A 19972-nucleotide genomic window follows, 5' to 3' on the forward strand; every position below is an offset into this window, starting at 1 on the left:
CATTTGATAGACACCTTCAATAGAAATCATTTCTATTGATTTCTAGTGTTAGAAAAAAATTTTGTGTAACTCGTAAATATTTTAATTTAGTTTACTAATTTTTAAAAATGAAAAAAAAAAAAGTTGACATTATTATTGATTGCTAGTGAATAATTGAAGTAGATACTAAAACTTTCCCTCAACCGATTTTCGGGGAAATTTTCAAATTTGCTTCTGGAGAAAGCATCACCATCGACAAATCGCGGCTGACCCACTTTAGTGTACTGCTCGATCAATTGCCAGTCAAGCAATCCTTATCTTCACGCGGCGGAGCAAAGCTACGGATTATTCATTTCTATGGCGAGACTCATAATGTGGGTCCTTCTCTTCTCTCAAATGGATTCCACCCACTTCCTCCTCTGTTTTCACTCTTTTCCCTCTTCTCTTCTCTATCCGCCGATCATTCCCGAAACCCAACTCGTTAACTTTTTCTTACATTTTGAACAAACCCATCTACACAAATTAACCCACCATGAAAATTTATCTCCATTTCTTCCTCAAATCCAAAACCCACGAAGCTTCTCAGCTCACCATTTCGACAAAGTCAAAAGGCAAACCCCCACCCCCCATTACTTTATTTTGTTGAATACTTTTAAAACATGATACAATAGAATAGAACAAAATAAAGGAATGACAGGTCTATCATAATTGTCAAATGCCCATCATATTTATGTTTATATATACACATATGGGAAATACATCTTCCATATAAGCAACAAGCAACAAGCAACTCATCCTGTAAAAGCCAACCAACTTTTTAAGTTTTTCTTTCGTTTTTTTTTTTTTTTTCATTTTGATTTCTTCTTAGATTTGTGTTTATATATATAACTCATCTGTAATTGTAAAAAAGCTGATTTGGGTTCTTTTAAAGATGAAGTTTGGGAAGGAGTTTTTGTCCCAAATGGTGCCGGAATGGCAAGAAGCGTATTTGGATTACAATCATTTGAAAGCAATTTTGGCTGAAGTAAGTATATCTAAGCAGCCAAAAGGTTCAGATGTCTCGGGTAAGCTAAAGAGAAAGGTTTCTTTGTATAGAGCTTTTAGTGGGCTTACCGGAAGAAGGCATTCTCCAAGGAAGCAGGATGATGCTATCATTACAAACATAGTTCAAAATGGTTCTGAAGAGAGCTATCAGAGTATGTTCTTTATGTCATCTGATCGAGGAGGTGAAAATGAGGTGGTGTTCTTTAGGAGACTAGACGATGAATTCAATAAAGTGGTCAGGTTTTATAAGAAGAAAGTGGGGGAGTTGATGGTGGAGGCAGAGGAATTGAGCACACAGATGGATATTTTGATTGCTTTGAGGATAAAGGTGGAGAAACCAGATGTTGCTTTTGAAGATGTTGATGAACATGTTGATCTAGCAGGAAGTGCAGTCTCCTCAACTGTTACTTCAACCCATGGAAGAGCTACAGGTAAGTTAACATTTTTTGTTGTGAGATTGAAGACAAGATACCATAAATGTTTAAACAGTTGGAAAAGATATCTTTAATTATGAATGCAATTTTTTGTGAAGTTATTATCAAGCGCAAGAAAATTTTTGATTTTGTTTTTTACCGTCTAGATTGTGTTTTTGAAGGACGGCCGCGCTTGGAAACAACTCAGGAAGTTGAGATGGCAGACGATGCAACTTCAATAAGTGAAGTTATGGAAGTAAAAGAGCCAAAAAATTGCTGCAGGAAAGAGAGCAGAGGAGCAATTCAAACCATTCAAGAAAGACCAGCTTCGTTAGACTTGTTACCCCATGTACGGATTAATATCTCTCCCGAAACACCAGTATCAACTTTAAAATACATGGTCGCAAGTTCCAAGGCTCGGTTATCATATAATAAGAAGGAATTGAGGAATTCAGAAGAACTGATGACTCGGGCCTTGATCCAATTCTACCAAAAGCTTCAAGTTCTTAAAGGCTACAGGTAATACTAATACATGAGTTTTGATATCACAGTGAAGATTGCATTTCTTCATTTTTTGAATTTGTCAACATATAAACAACTTTATTCCTTTATGGATCTACAGCTTCTTAAATACATTGGCGGTTTCTAAGATCATGAAGAAGTATGATAAGGTATCCACAGCTTCTAATCTATTTACTTGAAATAAATGATTTTTTTTCCTTCACATAATTCTGAATCTTTGATTTTGTCAATACAGATAACATCGCGTAAAGCATCCAAGGTCTACTTAGAAATGGTGGATAAATCACCTCTTGGCAGCCCTACAGAGGTCCGTTACAATTCCTGAAATTTCATAGTGGTATAATTAGCCAATTCTTACCTGAAGATCTTTCCTCTTCAAAATGTTTCTGTACTGCCACAGGTCACAAGGCTCATAGAAAGTGTGGAAACTGCTTTCATTAAGCACTTCGCAAATGGTAACCGAAGAAGAGGAATGGACATTTTGAGAAGAAAAATCAGAAGGGAAAGACATGGAATTACATTTTTCTCAGGTAATAAGACTTGTTAGAGCAAAAGCTGATATCTTTGAAGTTTGAGCTCAGGGTTTTCCCAAAGTGTTCATTAGAAACATGAAGGAAATAATGATTATTTTATTGCAATGTCTTATACTAAAAAATTTTAATTGAATATCTGCAGGTTTCTTCTTCGGCTGTGCTGTTGCACTTGTAGTGGCCATTGTTTTAGTTATACACCTAAGAGATGTCTTTGAGAGCAATGGGAGCAGCCAGTTCATGGATAACATATTTCCTCTATATAGGTAAATTTTAAGTGGCAAATTTGATGTCTCGAGGAAATACTTGTAAAAAAAATCGTCCCTAACTCTATTGCCATTTTAATGATAATAAATTGTTGCCTTTTTAATGTACATATGAGTTGACATTCATGTCTACTTTCTCAGCTTTTTTGGTTTCATCATCTTGCACATGTTGATGTACTCTGGAAATATATACTTTTGGAGGCGTTACCGTATCAATTACTCATTCATGTTCGGCTTCAAAGAAGGAACAGAGTTGGGTCACCGGGAGGTCTTCTTTCTTAGTTCAGGTCTTGCTGTGCTCACATTGGCTTGTGTTCTCTCACATATGGACATGGAGATGGACCCGGTAACCAAGAGATTCGAAGCTTTTACAGAGTCAATTCCTCTAGCTCTACTCATGGTAACCTCCATCATTCATTGTGCACTGCATGTTTTAAACATTTCTCTATTCATGATCTATTCGATTGTATTAAGAGTTAAAGCCGTATCTAAGCTGGAATCATTTTGCAGGCTGTTCTTCTTATAATATTTTGTCCTTTCAATATCATATTCCGTTCCAGCCGCTTCTTCCTACTTCGTAGTGCATTTCATTTGGTCTGTGCTCCGTTCTACAAGGTAGTCTTGAGTAGAGTAATTTCACAAATATGTATGTCTACTTTTGAGCGAAAAAGTGTGTTGTCAGTGCTAATTCAAGTTTGCATTTCGTCTTTAGGTTACTCTTGAAGACTTTTTCTTGGCAGATCAACTTACGAGCCAGGTCTGACAGTAACCTTCTTTAAGATTTATGTATGTTTCATTCTCCTTGGAAACTTTATACACCAAAGTTAATACAGTTACAATTTCACATCAGGTGCAAGCCTTCAGAAGTTTAGAATTCTATATTTGCTACTACGGGTGGGGTGACTTTCTACGAAGAACAAATACATGCGCTCAGAGCAACATTTTTGAAGCTTTCTACTTTGTTGTTGCAATTATTCCATATTGGACTCGTACTCTTCAGGTAATCAGCTGTAGTTAAAAGATAAATTTCCCAATTTCTCCAATGTATAAATCATCAGAGCTAAAGTTGTTTAATGGCCGCAGTGCCTTCGACGCTTGATTGAGGAGAAAGATGCAAGGCATGTGTTTAATGGACTGAAGTACTTCTCAACAGTTATCGCAGTTGCAATGAGAACAGGCAATGATTTGAATATGGGGATGACTTGGAGAACCTTAGCTATCGTTAGTTCTGTTATTGCAACAATTTCAGGCACGTATTGGGATATAGTATGTGACTGGGGTCTTCTGCGACGAAACTCGAGAAATCCATGGCTGAGAGACAAACTAGTGATATCCAACAAGAGTGTCTACTTTGTGGCAATTGTAAGAATATTACTGGTTTTTTTTTTGGATCTATTCTATTTTAGAAAGCAAAAGTAGCTTGGGGTAGGAATATGGTGCATCCTTTCTTAGCTATAATAATAATCTCTTGAATCTTGGATTATAGGTACTGAATATCTTGCTACGACTTGCTTGGATGCAATCAGTGTTGGGTTTTAGGGAAGCTCCATTCATCCATAGGCAAGCGTTAATTTCCATTGTTGCCGTGTTGGAGATTATTCGACGAGGAATCTGGAATTTCTTCAGGTATGTCCTAAGTTAATTTTTTGAAAGGTAGTAAAACATGATAAAAACGAAATTATGTAATCAAGTTCAACTAATTTCTTCGTTCTAGTGCCAAGAAAAGGTTCTTACACTTGATAATTAAAAGATGTGTGGATTTTGTACTCAACAGGTTGGAGAATGAGCACCTAAACAATGTGGGGAAATACAGGGCATTCAACTCTGTGCCACTTCCTTTTGACTACGACGAGATGGCAAGATGAGGACTCTCTTGAGATATCGTCTCGAATTATTTTTTTATTCCTACATATGTCTTGTTTTCTTTACATTTTAGATCAAATGTAAAAAGAGAAATAGGGTTAGTCTAGCCTGAGAAATTTGTAAAAAGAAAAAAAAAAAAAAAGAAGGTATATCGATACTTTAATTGATATAACTTGATAATTCAAGTTCATTTGATATGAAGAATTACATCAGATGAACACATAATAACAGCTTTGTCAATTCTCCACACATTTATAAAACAGAGTAACGTATTTTGGCTACCAGATTCGCATCAACCAATTGAATTCTATATATATACTGACTGTACAAAATTAGAAACCTCTCATTCAAATCTAATTTGTGTACAAAGTTGAAAGGTGAACTCTTGACAACAAGAAGTTATCAAAACTCAGTTACATAGAGAGAGAAAAAACTATTCATCATCATCATCAACTTTAGGTAAAGAAGCTAAAGAGTTTGAGGGAGAGTTCTCATCTGTCACAGCACCAGTGCTCTCATCATCCTGACCCTTAAAGAGAGAAGAAAATGACAAAGGGTTATTGGTGGAACTTTCTTTCTGTAGCCCACGAATGGCTGTCATTGCAGCAACAATGCTTCGATATAAATCCTCGCTTTCCTCCCCAAGGTCCGAAGGTGTCTTGGATGTAGTAATTTTGGAGTTATCAGTTAGAGGAGGGTTCGGATCAACTGGTAAGGCTGGTGTTGATTCAATAACTTCTGCTTCCAGTGGAAAGAGTAGCTCAAGGTTTGCCTCGCATTGATGAACCAGGCTTGTGAGAAGTTCTGTGGTGAAGAAAGGTTGACGTACTACGAGTTGCATGTAAGGAAGACGCAACAGTTCGCCCGTACGTTTATCATACTTCTTCAAAATTTTAATTAGTCCTTGAGCAAAATATGAAAATAATTCAGTAAAACTGCTTGTGCCTGAGTTGGAACATGAAGCAAAAAATAATCTAAGATGCACCAGGGACCAAAATTCATGCAAGTATTCTAAAGTTGAACAATTTACAAGTCACAACATTCTTCTAAAGGAAAATGCATGATAACAATGATGTTGGTGATATGATATTTATATACATTGATCTGTTGCTTTATCTCTGAAGTCATTTACCTGCAAAATTTAGGGAGCTATAGTTTTTCAGAAGCACCATTCCTCCATGAATGGCAACAAAGTCCTTACGAATATTCATCATTTCTTCACTGAATTCATTCTCTGATGTAAAAACACCTCCCCTGCTGCTCTTTTCCTTCACACGATCTATTCTTTCCTTTAGCTCCTGTGCCAATCGAACTCGAGTATCATTAGAGAGCAAGAACTGCCTGAAACCATTCTGATTTAGATATGAAATATAGCAGAATACAAATGTAAGGATCAAAATATCTTTATCGGTAATCCAAATTTAAGGATATATTGACAGATATTCCGAAAAAATCACGGATATCATGGAAATTTATAAAAAATATTGTGAATTTCTTAGTGAAATTTCAGAACTATTTTATTCAAGTAATAAACTATGACTTTAAGCATGTAAATCATTAATTAGGAGTCAAATATGATTGATAATGGAATTATACACAATAATAAAGACCGAAAAGATGATTAAGAACTGAATATTTCATTAATAGAGTCTAGGTCATACAAAATAAAGGTCAAATACAAGATCCAATAGTAAAAAGATGATCTGAGAGGTACTAGCCAACATTACCATAATTTATATGGTAATGACAATATTGTTCCCAAATCATGATATAAGACATAAAACATGGCATAATAAGGATTCAAAAATCTAAACATTAAACAAATATAAGATAACATAATAAGAAAATAGAACTCATAACAATTAACATAAACAAATATAGAAAGAAGAAATAGAGAAATCTACTAGTAAAGGAAACTTGAGAGAAAACTAGAGGAAAGTTTGAGAACTTGAGATTTGAGAGTGGTGTGGAAGAAGTGATAATGGAGGAAGTATTTAGAGGAAAGAAATACGGGTTTGTGTTGCATTGGAAGAGGTGAAAACTTAATATTTTTTTTTTTTTTTTGAGATGATGTGAAAGAAAAGGTTTCTATTACATTTAAGGTTAATATATGTTTCTTTTTTCAAATTCAATTTAACGAAAGTAAATCATATATTCACTAAGAGAAGAATTTAGAATATGTTGATTTTCAATTTTGGAATTTGAGGGTATAAAATATGTTGATTTTTTGAAAGATTTATTTGCTTTAAGATGGAAAAATGATTTATTTAAAAAAATGGAAAAGTCGAAGAATATCTGCAAAGTATCCACGATATATCGGCAATGTATCCACAAAAGCCGAAATTTCTCCACATATACACGTTTATTCGAAGTCATCCGGATAATATTCATAAAAAGACATAACATCGATATTTTGGATATATCGGCGATATTTCTCGATCTTTTAAGAAAAAGAAAAGTTACCCCCCAATATCTCTATCGGATATCTCCATTTAGAGGTATATCGGTGATATATCATGATATTTTGAACCTTGTACAAATGTAATCAAAAGCTACTCTGTTCCAAATTCTAAGTCAACAAATATGTAGCACTTAGGGTTTAAAAGAACAAATATAAATAACTTCAGACTTAATGTTTCTTAAATCAATTATTTAGACAGAAAGACAATGATCAGTATTATCTTTTGGTGCAAACATTACAGCAAATGAATGCCTATCCAAACATTTTATTTCTATAAGAAACGACACTGCCTAACTAGATTTTACTTGAAGTTGTTCTTTCTCCAGAAAAGAAAACAACCATTTTGGTCCTTGTTACCTGTCCAATTTATGTCTTTTAACTTATTTAATTTGAAATCATGCTCACATTAATGTGCTGGTTCATAGACTCGATACAACGTCCATTAATTTGTTAAAGTCAAAGGACCGAACCAATTGTTTTTTTGTTGGGGGGAGGGGGATTTCTAGGATTAAAATAGACATTTAAAAAGTTAGAAGACTATGATGGAACAATATCTAAACCAAAGAAAGTTGAGGGAGACAGTTTAAAGTCGGGGTACCAACATAGGATTTAAAAACCAAAGAAAAAAAATCAAAATACATTTTTCTAATATGCAAAGTCCAAGAATTTGTTCCTGAAAACAATTTCCAGAGAACATACTCAACCAAAGCCCAGGACAAGAAGAACTAAACATCACATGCTTGACATTCTAATGCTACATGAGCAAAGGAAAGATCTTAACGTGCAAATGTTAAGTTAGGAAAATAAAATGTTAGGTACAAAAGATCAGAAAAAACATTTGGAATAAAATGATCCTTCATTTTATTAAATTTTCAATTATTTTCCAGAAGGGACTTGAAAAACTTGTACAAACTGTAGGATGCCAACAAAACACATCAATATTAATGATAGCGTCCATCCATAAAACAAAGGTTACATTTTACCAACATAATCTTCATATTTGAACAAGCAGATTAGAAATGCTGATGATGAAAAGAGTTGGTTAAAGCACCCCATATAAGATGGATGGAAAAAAATGCACAAGGATCTAAAGAAAACAGATATGCTCCTTAAGAAGCGAGACAACATTTCAATTCGGTTTGAAGATAACCTTGATAAGGCAGGTAAACAAATTATGGTACCCTTAACCATTAAACTTATATTGCCTGGGGAGAATGATCAATGAAGAAATGATGAGCAGAGTGCATCCATTTCTGCTCAAAATTGGTAAGCACAAGTACTCAAGAGGCAGAATGATGGCCATTTATTTGAATGTCCTATCTTGAAAGATTTTATAAGACGTAGTTTTGAAATTCAACAATTTACTCTGTCATAGCTAATCTGTCCAGGGAGATGACAGCTTTAGTTGAACCACATCAATCATACACTCACATTCCAAAATAAACTAGACTGCAGACATGGACAGCAGTAGCATAATCCCTACTGTCATCCAAAACATCGGAACATGTTACACATTCCACCACTTCAGTTAGGTTCCTAGATTTCATAACAATTTAGGAGAGATTGACCTTCCAAATTCTGACCTTCACAAGCATGTTATTTTGTTCCACCATGATTCAGGTCCCTTTTTAGGACGTCTTCCTCTTTCTCATATATCTATTTATCTAAATCACTTTGTACACACCTTTAATTTGTTATATGGCACTTTGAACAACCAAGTACGGAGACCTGATTTGAGTTCATATTTAGCAATTAGCATATTTACATTAATTATGATTTTGATCCTAGGATTTAGGGAAATGAGCTATAAACTCTCTTTATCCTAAGATGTCGTTGCTCTGTAATTCTGAATTATTCTCTCTAATAATAAACGATTCTCTTTCTGCCTGCAGACACACCTAATACACCGTTAATGAACGACATATATCTTTGTATTGATTTTCTATTGTTTTACATCTTTCGTTTTTAAATTTTTGATTCCTTAATACCTTGACTAATTCTCCCAACTTTCTAACCTTATACTATTTAGCTTTAAAAAGAACTAAGTTGTAGATTTAATATTTAGTTAGGTGACTACAAAACCTTCTTGTACTAATCTCGTAAGGCACCCTACAACACTTGTTTGTCAAGAAACTTTTAGGATTCCATAACCTAAGTAGGGGGTACCTACACAAATGAGCAACAAACCAATCCACGCTCAGAGACACCAAACTTTTTAAACCAGCCTTTAAGACAACCCTTTATGACATCTAACTTTTCAACCTGCCTTTATGACAAACCCTTATCAAAGATCAAATAAAATCCTTCCAGCCTCTTCCACATGTCTTGTTTTATTCATCAGTCATTACTTACCAACTCAATTTACCTCAAATTAACATAAGACACACAGCTTTAATCACAATCTTCCTTAAAACTCGAGATTATTCAATACCCCACAAAAAAAAAAGCAATAGAACAGTAAACCCAAATTCAAAACACATATTGTGTAAACATATTCATAACACCAACAGATAAATCCAAGAAGAATGAGAAAAACAAAGAAAGGGAAGAGTAAAAGAACCTGAAACCGAATAACAAACTCTTCCTCTTTATCAACATAAAAATCATTCAATTTTTCCAATTCTTCATTGAGAATCCTAACAAACCAATCTTGAAGATCAGCCAAAGAAGCAGCAGCAGCAGCAGTTTCACAGGGGGCAGCCTCGGTGAGATCGTCAAATGAAACAGGAGGGGGTTGAAGGGGAGGAAGAAGAAAATTAAGAGAATGGTTAGTGGGTATTGGATAAAGAGTAGAAGGGAGATTAGGGTAATGTTTGAGTAGCTTTTTGAGAGGCTTGTAACAGAGAAATTTATCCCTCCATTCAGGGAGGGTTTGTTCTAAATGGGTCTTGAACTCCTTCCCAAATTTCATAGCCGGAAGCTCGAAGGATTGAAGATAAAGAAATGAGAAACAAATGAATTTAGAGCGAATCAGAGGGGTAATCAATGGGGAAAGATGGAATTTTGGGAAGGAATGGAATGTGGATGGATGGAGATGAAAAAGATGGAATAATAAAATTGTTTGTTGCAGGGATTCCTTTGTCAGAATCCATTTATGTCTTTTGTTATTGTATTTTTATGAATTTATGTTCTTAATCTAAAAATTAATGCTAATTTGCTATCTCAAACAAAATATAAGATTCTAAATTGAAAAAATATATATTTTTCTCTTCAAAACTCAATTTTCATCTTTTAATTATTTGTTCTAACCAAGTGGAGAAGAAAATTATCCTCCAAAGATATTCATCTTTTTATCTTCACTATTTTAAAACTTAAATTAACAAAGCTTTTCATTTTTCTTTTTATATTGTAATTCAACCTTAACAAAATTGAAAAAAGAAATTTTTCTTCTTCTTTACATGAAATTTATTATCATTATTTAATTAATTTGGTAAAAATTAAATAAGTTTGTACTTTAGAGAAAATGTGTCTCTATGTATGATCCAAATTATCATAAAACCTTTATTTTTCAACTAATCATTGCAATATCTTAGAGTCATCATTTCAACCCAAAGAAAAATTAATGAAATTGCTTCCAAGTAATTTCAACTTTTAAGATTTTTTTCTTCATTTAATATATTTAAAATAATTAAAAGTTGTCAACAATAATAAAATTAACAAAATATTTATCCTTTATAAAAATCAACTGATAAACTTGTCTTTTTAGTGGTTTTTTTTTATGAAATGGAAATAATTTTTATATTCTTTTTTGGAAAAAGAAAACTAAAATTATTTGATAACAAATTTGAGATTTAAAATAAGGGTCTTTTCAAAGATATAAAAAAAGTGGCAAAATATTTATGGAACAATTCCAAAAACGGAAAAAGTCCATAGACCCATCGTGTAAAATATCGAAAATGCTCCATCAGCCTAATATATTTGCGATCGTTTAGATAGGACTATAATTTATAAGCGATCGTTTAGATACGGTTCAATATATAGACGATCTTTTAGATATAGCTATAATTTATATTATACGCGATCGTTTAGATATGACTTTTTAATTCCATCTTTAATTTTGTGCTTTTTTTCAAGATTTTTATGCACGATCTTAACTTAGATCGTTTACATTTGGCTACTCCAATCTAAATGATTTTTTTTTGAAAATTTTTTATATATAATCTTCTATTTTTTTTACACAATCCTTTACATACGTAAAGAGAATCAGAAAAGAAGTGAAAAAAAAAGAAGAAATACGATGAAAAGATTTAATGACGTAAAAAAATAATTGAAAAATAAGAAAGATAATAGAAATACATAGGAGAAAGAGGATAAAAGAAATAGTAGAAGAAGAGAAGCCAAATCTGTAATATTAGAAAATGGGTAAGACTTTGTTACACGGTCGTGAATAGTTTGGTGTATTACTGCGATATCTTAAAATAATATATATTGATTTTAAATTATAACTATTATATTTGTTTTAGATTATTTTCGCAAACTAAAATTTTGTTATTTAAAATAATTTTTCTTTTTTTCTATTTTGGCTTCCGATTACAATTAGATTGCGGGCTGTACTAAACATTTCATCACCACCGTTGATTTCAAGCAGCTTAGATTCTTCCTTTCCACTAACGGCCGTTGATCTCTAACTTCTGATTACTTATACGATTAGGGTTCGGCGGGAGTTCCCTTGCAATACCCTAATTTCGAAGATCGCTGTATTTAAATGGCAATGCCAATGTTGCATCGCTGCCGTCTCACATCCAATGGCTCATCTGTTCTATACCTAAATGGCAGAAAGAAGGTTTGAGAATGCATCTGTAGTAGAAAGCTTCAAGCTTTATGATCATTAATCTGGCCATTTTCTTTTCCTTTCTTCTCTCGCTTCTAAATGGTAGCTAACCATATCCATTTGTTGATGTTGATATCTGAATTCTTTATTCGCCACCCATTAAGATTCTAATTCACGAAATTTTACGTATAGGATCATTTTTTTTATGGTGAAATTTGAGGATTTCTATGAAAATTGTGTATTGGGTATATGTATTAGCAAGGACAATGATATATTTTTTTGCCATTTAACTTTATAGCACTGGTACTGAGGCTCCTTGAGTATAACCGTATTTTTGGTGCCTAATCTCGATGTGCTACAATAAAAAGGGATCCGCTTTGCAGCTTAAGCTTCTAATTGTATTTGCTGCCTGTAATGCCCTTACATTCACTAATGGCATTAAATATATCTTCCAATCTTTTTATTTCTGCCCGTTTGATTATTTAGATTTCAGATTAATGTTGTGACATCTCTGAAGCTTCTAATTAATTTTTTTAGGTTTGCAGTTCAGGGGATCTTAAGCCATTGTTTCTTGTTTGAATCCAAGGGCTGTCAAGTGTTCCTGATACTTATTTTGGGTCATACTGTACTTTTGTAAAGGAAAGTTTATACCCAATTCTTCTTATTTGAAAGCACTGTATCGTATCAAGAGTGATCACCACAGATTTGATATCTCATGACTGTAAATAAATACCAGCCTTTCGAACGTTCAATGGCGTTTTTAAGTTGTTCTGGCTGCTTATGTTTTATGTGATATTTGTCTTGATAGAAGTTTGTAAAGAATTTTCCACAACTACTTTGGCTCTATGTTATTGAATGTTGAGAGCTTAGGAAAACCGTGCACATATCAAAAATGGCATTCGATTATACTTTCTAATGTATAGCAAGGCAATCTGTGGGACAAGATCTCACTTTTCTTTAACAAGTTCTTTTCCATTAGGGGGCAGAGTAGTTTATGGGAGGACATTTGACACATGCGCTTCTAGTATTTTAGATTGTGTAATGGTTAATTTTCTATTGATGGGAACTGTTGGACTTTGCTTCATTGGATTCTTGTATATGCCTAATCAAGAGGGAAAGGAAAGCAGAACCACAGCCCAAAAAACTTATCAAATGAAGTTTCTAATGAGTGAAGGCATATATTCATTTTCCTTCTGAAATGATGACTTATCATTACTCGTTAGGTTGGTGTCCATTGAAAGGGCCACATGCTTGGAGGTTCGAGCATTAAGAATGGTTTAGGGAGAGATGACGATATGGCTGTAATTCTTTGTTGCATTATAGGCATCATCTTGGGAAAAAGTTCACTCATGGAGGATGTCTAAAGCTTCATTAGGGGAACATGGCATATATCCTTGGTCTTGGCCTCTAAGTTTAGACTTCGTTCTTTCTTACTTTGTATTATTAGTTATACATCTGTTGGAACTCTAACTCAGTTGGTAAATGCTATCTTTATTGATTTACTTTTAGAACAAGGATGGGATTGATGAAGAATCAATCCTTGATTACAATGAATAATTCTGATCTTCTCTCAACCAGAAGAACACAGAATTTGTCTCACAATTTCCCTCCAAAAACATGTCTACCCTTCCCTCACACGACACTGTCTATATAACATCTTTTCCCCCCCCCCCCCCAAAAGACAATTGTCATCCCACCTATTTTTCCCGCCCACCGACCTATTTAAACCACACGTGTTCTTTTAATTGTTTCCTTCTATCTATTTCCTCACGTGCTCCTTAACTAACAAGGTCTACTTCTTCCTTCTACTATACACTTGCCTAATAAGGGGTCTAACATTACTTCCCCCTTTTAAATTCACCTTGTCCTCAAGGTGAAAAGTTGGATACTTTTCTTTCATTTCTTCATAAGATTCCCAAGAGGCTTCATACTTAGGCAACCCTCTCCAACACACCAAAACTTCCCACTGCTCAGCCCCGATCTTTCGATATTCAATAGCTTCTTTCGGTTCAGACTTCCACGTATAATTCTCATCAACAAACTGAATAGTAGGTTGAGTATCTTCATGCTGTCCCACCATTTTCCTCAGCTGAGACACATGAAATACATAAAGGATGAATTCAGGAATTTTCTGGTAATTGTAGACGATAAGCGACGGGCCCAATCTTTTCTATAATTTTATATGGCCCAAAGAAACGTGGAGCAAGCTTTTCATTCCTTCTACTACGCACCGTAATTTGTCTATAAGGACGAATACATAATAACACATATTCTCCCACAGAAAATTTAACATCTCTTCTTTTTCGATCTGCATATAACTTCATCTGTTCTTGTGCCAAGCGCAAATGCTCACACAAAGAAACCAGAATAATATCTCTTTCCTGCAACATCTCCTCGAAAGTAGAATTCTTAGATGGTGAACTTCCATAAGACACAATAGTAGAAGGTTGTCGAGCATAAACAACTTGAAATGGAGTCATACCAATAGAGCGTAAGGTGGTATTATACCAATATTCTGTCCAAGGTAACCATTTAATCCATTCCTTTGGTTTCTCATTACAAAAACATCTTAAATAATTTTCCACACCTCTGTTGACAACCTCAGTTTGGCCATCTGATTGAGGATGATAGGCTGTACTTTTATTCAACTTAGTGCCGGATAAACGAAACAGTTCAGTCCAGAATTGACTAAGAAATACCTTGTCTCTATTCGACACAATGGATAAAGGAAATCCGTGCAATCTTACTATCTCCTTCACAAACATCTCAGCCACCAATTTAGCAGTATACGGATGCTTCAATGGTAAAAAAAATGTCCATATTTACTCAATTACCTCATATCCACTTGACTTTGGAAGACCTTCCACGAAATCCATGGATATATCACTCCATATAGCTTGAGGTATTTCCAACAGAACTAATAAACCAGCCGGTGATAGTGCCAATGTCTTATTTCTTTGGCATGTTAAACACTCTTCACAGTGTTTTTCATCCCTTCCCAGTACAACTCGGCTGCTATTCTTTTATAGGTTCTCAAAAACCCTGAATGTCCCCCAACTGTAGAATTATGAAAAGTATCTAAAATCACTGGTATCAAGGAAGATTGCTTTACAATTACCAATCGATTCTTATACATCAGCAAGCCTTTCTGCAGAGCATAGCTGTTTACTTGCAACTCCTCTCCTTGCTCAATCTGTCTTATAATCTTCATATACTTGGAATCTTGGAACACCTCCCTTTTGATTACATCCAAATCAACAGTAACTGGGATAGACAACCCAAACAACTGCACCTCTTCCGGCTTTCGAGACAGTGCATCAGCTGCTCTGTTTTCCACTCCCGGTTTATAAACTACTTCAAATGAATAACCCAGCAATTTAGCTATCCATTTTTGATACTGAGGCTGTATAATCCTCTAATCTAGCAAGAATTTAAGTGCCTGATCAGTCTTCACCCTGAATCTCCCTATCAACAAGTAAGGATGCCATCTTTGGACTGCCAATACAACAGCCATAAGTTCCCTTTCATAAACCGGTCGGCCTCTATCCCTTAATGCTAACGTGTGACTATAATATGCCACTGGCCTTTTGTCTTGCACTAATACAACTCCAATTCCATAACCAGATGCATCAGCTTCTATTTCAAATTGCTTAGTAAAATCAAGTAAAGCTAATACCGGTAAGGACATCATTGCAGATTTTAACCGGTCAAAAGCCAAGGTAGTTTCCTCAGTCCAGTTGAATCCTCCTTTCTTTAACAACTGAGTTAGTGGAGCAACAATAGTCCCATAATTGCGCACGAAACGTCGATAATATCCTGTCAGTCCCAAGAATCCTCTGGTTTCTTTAACATTTGTAGGTTGTGGCCAGTCGGATATAACTCTAATTTTCTCCGGATCCACTGCCACACCTTCCCCCGAAATCACATGTCCCAAGTACTCAATTTTCTCCTTTGCAAAATGACACTTCTTCTGATTAGCATACAGTTCATGTTGCCGCAAAACTACCAACACCTTTCTCAAGTGTAATGCATGTTCTTCCTCGTTTCTACTATAAACCAATATGTCGTCAAAGAAAACCAACACAAACTTTCTGAGAAATGGCTTGAATATAGTATTCATCAAGGCTTGAAAAGTAGTCGGTGCATTGGTCAGCCCGAAGGGCATTACTAAAAACACGTAATGGCCCTCATGTGTTCTAAAAGCCGTTTTCTCTACATCCTCATCGGCCATTCTAATTTGATGGTACCCGGACTTCAAATTAATCTTAGAAAATAGGGTTGCTCCACAAAGCTCATCAAACAACTCCTCCACTATCGGAATAGGAAACTTGTCAGGAATCGTGGCGTTATTGACTGCTCTATAATCTACACAAAAACGCCAACTCCCATCTTTCTTTTTGACCAATAACATTGGGCTAGAATATGGATTGATACTCGGTCTTATTACTCCTGAATTCAACATTTCTTGAATTAACTTCTCCATTTCTTCTTTTTGATGAAAACCATATCGATATGGACGCACATTTATTGGATTAGTTCCCTCTTTCATATGTATATGATGCTCTATTTCTCTTCGAGGTGGTAATTTTTTCGGCCACTCAAAAACATCTTGGAATTGTTTGATTACCGAACTGATCAATCCCTTGCCCTCTGTGTTTAACAGACAGCATTCATCACCTTCCACAGCTCTCACTTACAGAGATCTACATTCAATCAGAAATCCACTATCCTTTTCTTCCCAGTTTTTCATCATATTTTTTAGACTGATCCTTGCCCTCGTCAGACTTGGATCTCCTTTGATGTTCACCTCCTTCCCTTCAGCCACAAAGGACAATGACAGGTTTTTCCAATCTACTCAATCTACTGTAGTTACTCCCAAAGAGTACAACCATTGCATTCCCAAAATTACATCAACACCTCCAAGTTCTATAGGAAGAAAATCCTCTACAATCTTCCAACCATTCAACTGCACTTCCAGTTTTTCACAGATTCCCTTTCCCTGGACAGCAGCTCCAGACCCTAAGATCACACCATAATGTGAAGTTTCTTTGATGGGCAAAATTAATTTCTTCACTAATTTTTCAGACACAAAGTTGTGTGTTGCTCCACAATCAATCAAAATTATCACCTCTTCTCCAAGCAATTTACCTCTCACCTTCATGGTTCCAGGATCATTTAAACCCACCACCGAGTTGATTGATAATTCAACCACAGTGGTAATGTCCTCATTGACTTCTATGCGGCCCAATTCTTTTTCTTCTTTTTCTTCTTCAACAATTTCATATTCTTCTCTTCCTTCCGTCACGACAAACATCCTCAACTCGCGTTGTTCTTTCAATCTACATTTATGATCTGCAGAATACTTCTCATTACATCGAAAACACAATCCTTTCTCTTTTCGTGCCTGAAATTCAGCATCGGGTAGCCTTTTATAGGTTCCTTCCCTTCGATTTTCAGTGGGCGCAGAACTTCTCAATGTAATGGTGCGTATGGGAAATGAGGTATTACTTTTACTCTCCCCTGCTACTCCTCCAGAAGTCGCCTTTCTATTACTACCAATCTGTCCCGTCATCCTTCCCCCTGAGTACCCATTCAATTTAGCCTCAGTTCTTACTATTTCTCTGTTTTCAACCATTTGGGCTACTTCCATCATCTCTGCCAATCCTTTCGGACGATAGAAAACCACTTCAGATCTTACCCATGGTAACAAGCCATTCATAAATGTGTCTTCAATCACTCGTTCAGGCAAATCATTCACTGGTGCTACCATTTTATCAAACAAATTTATATATTCTTCTACTGTACTCTCTTGTTTAATCCTCAGAAATTGCCCGCTAAGAGTACCATCTTTATTGGACCGAAATCGAACTAACAATCTTTCTTTCATATTCGACCAACTGGTAAATTTATCCCTCTCCTCTTGAGATCTATACCAATTTAATGCTGGACCATCGAAACTAACTGTAGACACTAACAATTTTTCTGACTCAGTTAGTCTATGGATTTGAAAATACCTCTCTGCTCGAAATAGCCAAGAGTCGGGATCCTCTCCAGTAAAAATGGGCATCTCGATCTTTTTAAATTTGTTTCGGTCAGGAAAGCTGTCGTCGCTGTCATTTCTTCGTTCGCTACCATCGGCTCTGAAATTCCGGTCCGATTCAATCATTCTACTAGAGGACGCGTCGCTTTCTTTCCCTTTCGCTTTTTCAAACTCTTTCACGGTGGGTTCTGTTGCTTGTCCACTCATCATCGACCTCTCCTTCGAACTCGTCTCAATGATTGTGAACAGTAGCTGCTGTTGTTTTTCCGACTGAAGTCGCATCAAATCGACGCTCTTCGCAATTTCGTTCAAGCTCACCTCAATCACTGGCACTTTACTCAATTCCTTCTTCATTCCGGCAATCTCTTGGTCGATACATTCCAGTCGTTCTTCGATACGAGTCTGAACCATCCTTCCCCGGATCACTGCTCTAATACCAAAATGTTGGAACTCCAACTCAATTGGTAAATGCTATCTTTATTGATTTACTTTTAGAACAAGGATAGGATTGATGAAGAATCAATCCTTGATTACAATGAATAATTCTGATCTTCTCTCAACCAGAAGAACACATAATTTGTCTCACAATTTCCCTCCAAAAACATGTCTACCCTTCCCTCACACGACACTGTCTATATAACATCTTTTCCCGCCCAAAAGACAACTGTCATCCCACCTATTTTTCCCGCCCACCGACCTATTTAAACCACACGTGTTCTTTTAATTGTTTCCTTCTATCTATTTCCTCACGTGCTCCTTAACTAACAAGGTCTACTTCTTCCTTCTACTATACACTTGCCTAATAAGGGGTCTAACAACATCGTACCAGAATCTGAAGTTGCCTTTTTGTTCTATCTGTGAGATTTTTAGTAGCTTTTAGGCTATTTTCTAATGAACCCCAAACTAAATGTAGAGGATGGAGCTTTACGTCATTCCCTATACTCTTGTTTTGTTTTGTTTCTTTTGAGCAAATTTCATATACTTTTGTTGACATCTTCTCACAGTTCATTGATATTTATACAATATAATGATAGAACATGGGATTGGGTAGATGTATATGATAATTGTCAACTCTTTCTTATAGAGATTGAAGGTTCGATTTTCTATCTTTATATTAGAAAATTAGGTTTGATATTTAAGAAAAGGCAAGTGGTTTATTACTTGTTAACTGGGAACCTTTCAAAGTGATGTCAAATGTATGAAGCTCACTTCTGCAATGATTTTGTTGCCCTTTGTACGAGTATAGTTTATTCATGGGACTTGGTAAGTTTGTAGGTCTCAATACTATAAAAGTTACATTTATATTGGTTAACTTTTTAACCTTTATTTTTGTATTTTAAGAAAATACTCCCTACATTTGTAGCCTTGTAAGTCGGGTTCTCCAAACTACATTCAGTTTACTACTCCACTAGCCTCAAGCACCCTAAGTTGTCCCGGTTGGCTCCTTGTTTCAAGGCAAAAATAGCTTGGTTGATCCAATTACACCCTCTAAAACATGAACTTGGCTCCCGATTTCAAAAAGAAGATATCTAGGTTTGTTGTTTAACTACATCTTGTTTTAAGGGGTGAGTATGATAGATTGAAAAATCTAGTTGACCAATCTAATCGAAGTTGGTCGGTCAGGAAACGAGGGGATCGATTGGGATTGGTTTTCGAGAAGTTTTAAAAAGTATTATTAAGTATTAAACCAATCCTACGACGGATCATTACTCATCAATGTCGAGACAGTTTGAACATTTACTAAATCGACCATGCACGGTTTGGTGTCGGTTTTGTAAGAGGTTTGAATATTTACTAAACCGACTATGGATGATTTGGTGACGGTTTTGTCAAAAAAACCAACTCTTGATCGCCCCTAATTGTTTCCAACAAAAAAGATATATATTTTTAACTCTATTTTTATTGGTTTCTACTTGTAGCCAAATCTCAAAATGTTGTATCTTTATCTTGGGCTGTAACTTTTTAAAATGTTAGACTCTAAATTTCGTAACTGAATTTCGTTAGTATTCCTATATGTATATTTCTTAATAGCAAATACCAATAGGAAGTTTCTGAGATTAGATTAGACGATGTAATAAGTGAT

At 35.2% G+C, this 19972-nt stretch overlaps 2 protein-coding genes and 1 long non-coding RNA gene across 4 annotated transcripts; 2 read left to right on the top strand and 1 right to left on the bottom strand.

The window, feature by feature from the left end:
• The first annotated feature begins 304 nt into the window (after window positions 1-304).
• LOC103498502 (phosphate transporter PHO1 homolog 9-like) lies at window positions 305-4898 on the top strand. Of its 2 annotated transcripts, none has more exons than XM_008461120.3 (13): window positions 305-1454; window positions 1619-1955; window positions 2059-2107; window positions 2194-2265; window positions 2359-2488; window positions 2634-2754; window positions 2896-3154; window positions 3265-3369; window positions 3467-3511; window positions 3605-3754; window positions 3838-4116; window positions 4241-4380; window positions 4529-4898. In XM_008461120.3, exons 1-13 carry the CDS (start codon window positions 911-913, stop codon window positions 4617-4619), a joined length of 2322 nt encoding a protein of 773 aa, XP_008459342.1. In that variant the 5' UTR covers window positions 305-910; the 3' UTR covers window positions 4620-4898. The 2 variants fall into 2 exon arrangements, with proteins under 2 accessions (XP_008459342.1, XP_008459340.1); XM_008461118.3 differs by having other exon boundaries at window positions 332-1454; window positions 1604-1955.
• A 5-nt stretch (window positions 4899-4903) lies between these two features.
• Window positions 4904-10249, bottom strand: LOC103498501 (SPX domain-containing protein 4). Its single transcript, XM_008461117.3, has 3 exons — window positions 9639-10249; window positions 5750-5915; window positions 4904-5520 (listed from the first exon to the last, which is right to left on the bottom strand). Exons 1-3 carry the CDS (start codon window positions 9987-9989, stop codon window positions 5051-5053), a joined length of 987 nt encoding a protein of 328 aa, XP_008459339.1. The 5' UTR covers window positions 9990-10249; the 3' UTR covers window positions 4904-5050.
• Window positions 10250-11691: 1442 nt separating this feature from the next.
• LOC103498500 (uncharacterized) lies at window positions 11692-12601 on the top strand. The gene is made up of 2 exons (XR_539617.3): window positions 11692-11861; window positions 12387-12601. It is a non-coding gene; the product is annotated as an uncharacterized LOC103498500 (long non-coding RNA).
• The last annotated feature ends 7371 nt before the right edge of the window (window positions 12602-19972 follow it).

The sequence above is a fragment of the Cucumis melo genome, chromosome 9 (genome assembly GCF_025177605.1).
Source record: "Cucumis melo cultivar AY chromosome 9, USDA_Cmelo_AY_1.0, whole genome shotgun sequence".
Classification (NCBI taxonomy): domain Eukaryota; kingdom Viridiplantae; phylum Streptophyta; class Magnoliopsida; order Cucurbitales; family Cucurbitaceae; genus Cucumis; species Cucumis melo.

What these genes read in the sequence shown, in the direction of transcription:
- LOC103498502 (XM_008461118.3), top strand. Translation starts at nt 911, where the DNA reads ATGAAGTTTGGGAAGGAGTTTTTGTCCCAAATGGTGCCGGAATGGCAA. An exon ending in AACCCATGGAAGAGCTACAG is followed by an intron (nt 1,455 to 1,603) that starts GTAAGTTAACAT and finishes TTTACCGTCTAG; the next exon opens with ATTGTGTTTTTGAAGGACGG. An exon ending in AACATATTTCCTCTATATAG is followed by an intron (nt 2,755 to 2,895) that starts GTAAATTTTAAG and finishes CTACTTTCTCAG; the next exon opens with CTTTTTTGGTTTCATCATCT.
- LOC103498501 (XM_008461117.3), bottom strand. Translation starts at nt 9,989, where the DNA reads ATGAAATTTGGGAAGGAGTTCAAGACCCATTTAGAACAAACCCTCCCT. An exon ending in AGTTTGTTATTCGGTTTCAG is followed by an intron (nt 5,916 to 9,638) that starts GTTCTTTTACTC and finishes CGATTGGCACAG; the next exon opens with GAGCTAAAGGAAAGAATAGA. An exon ending in TAGCTCCCTAAATTTTGCAG is followed by an intron (nt 5,521 to 5,749) that starts GTAAATGACTTC and finishes ATTTTGCTCAAG; the next exon opens with GACTAATTAAAATTTTGAAG.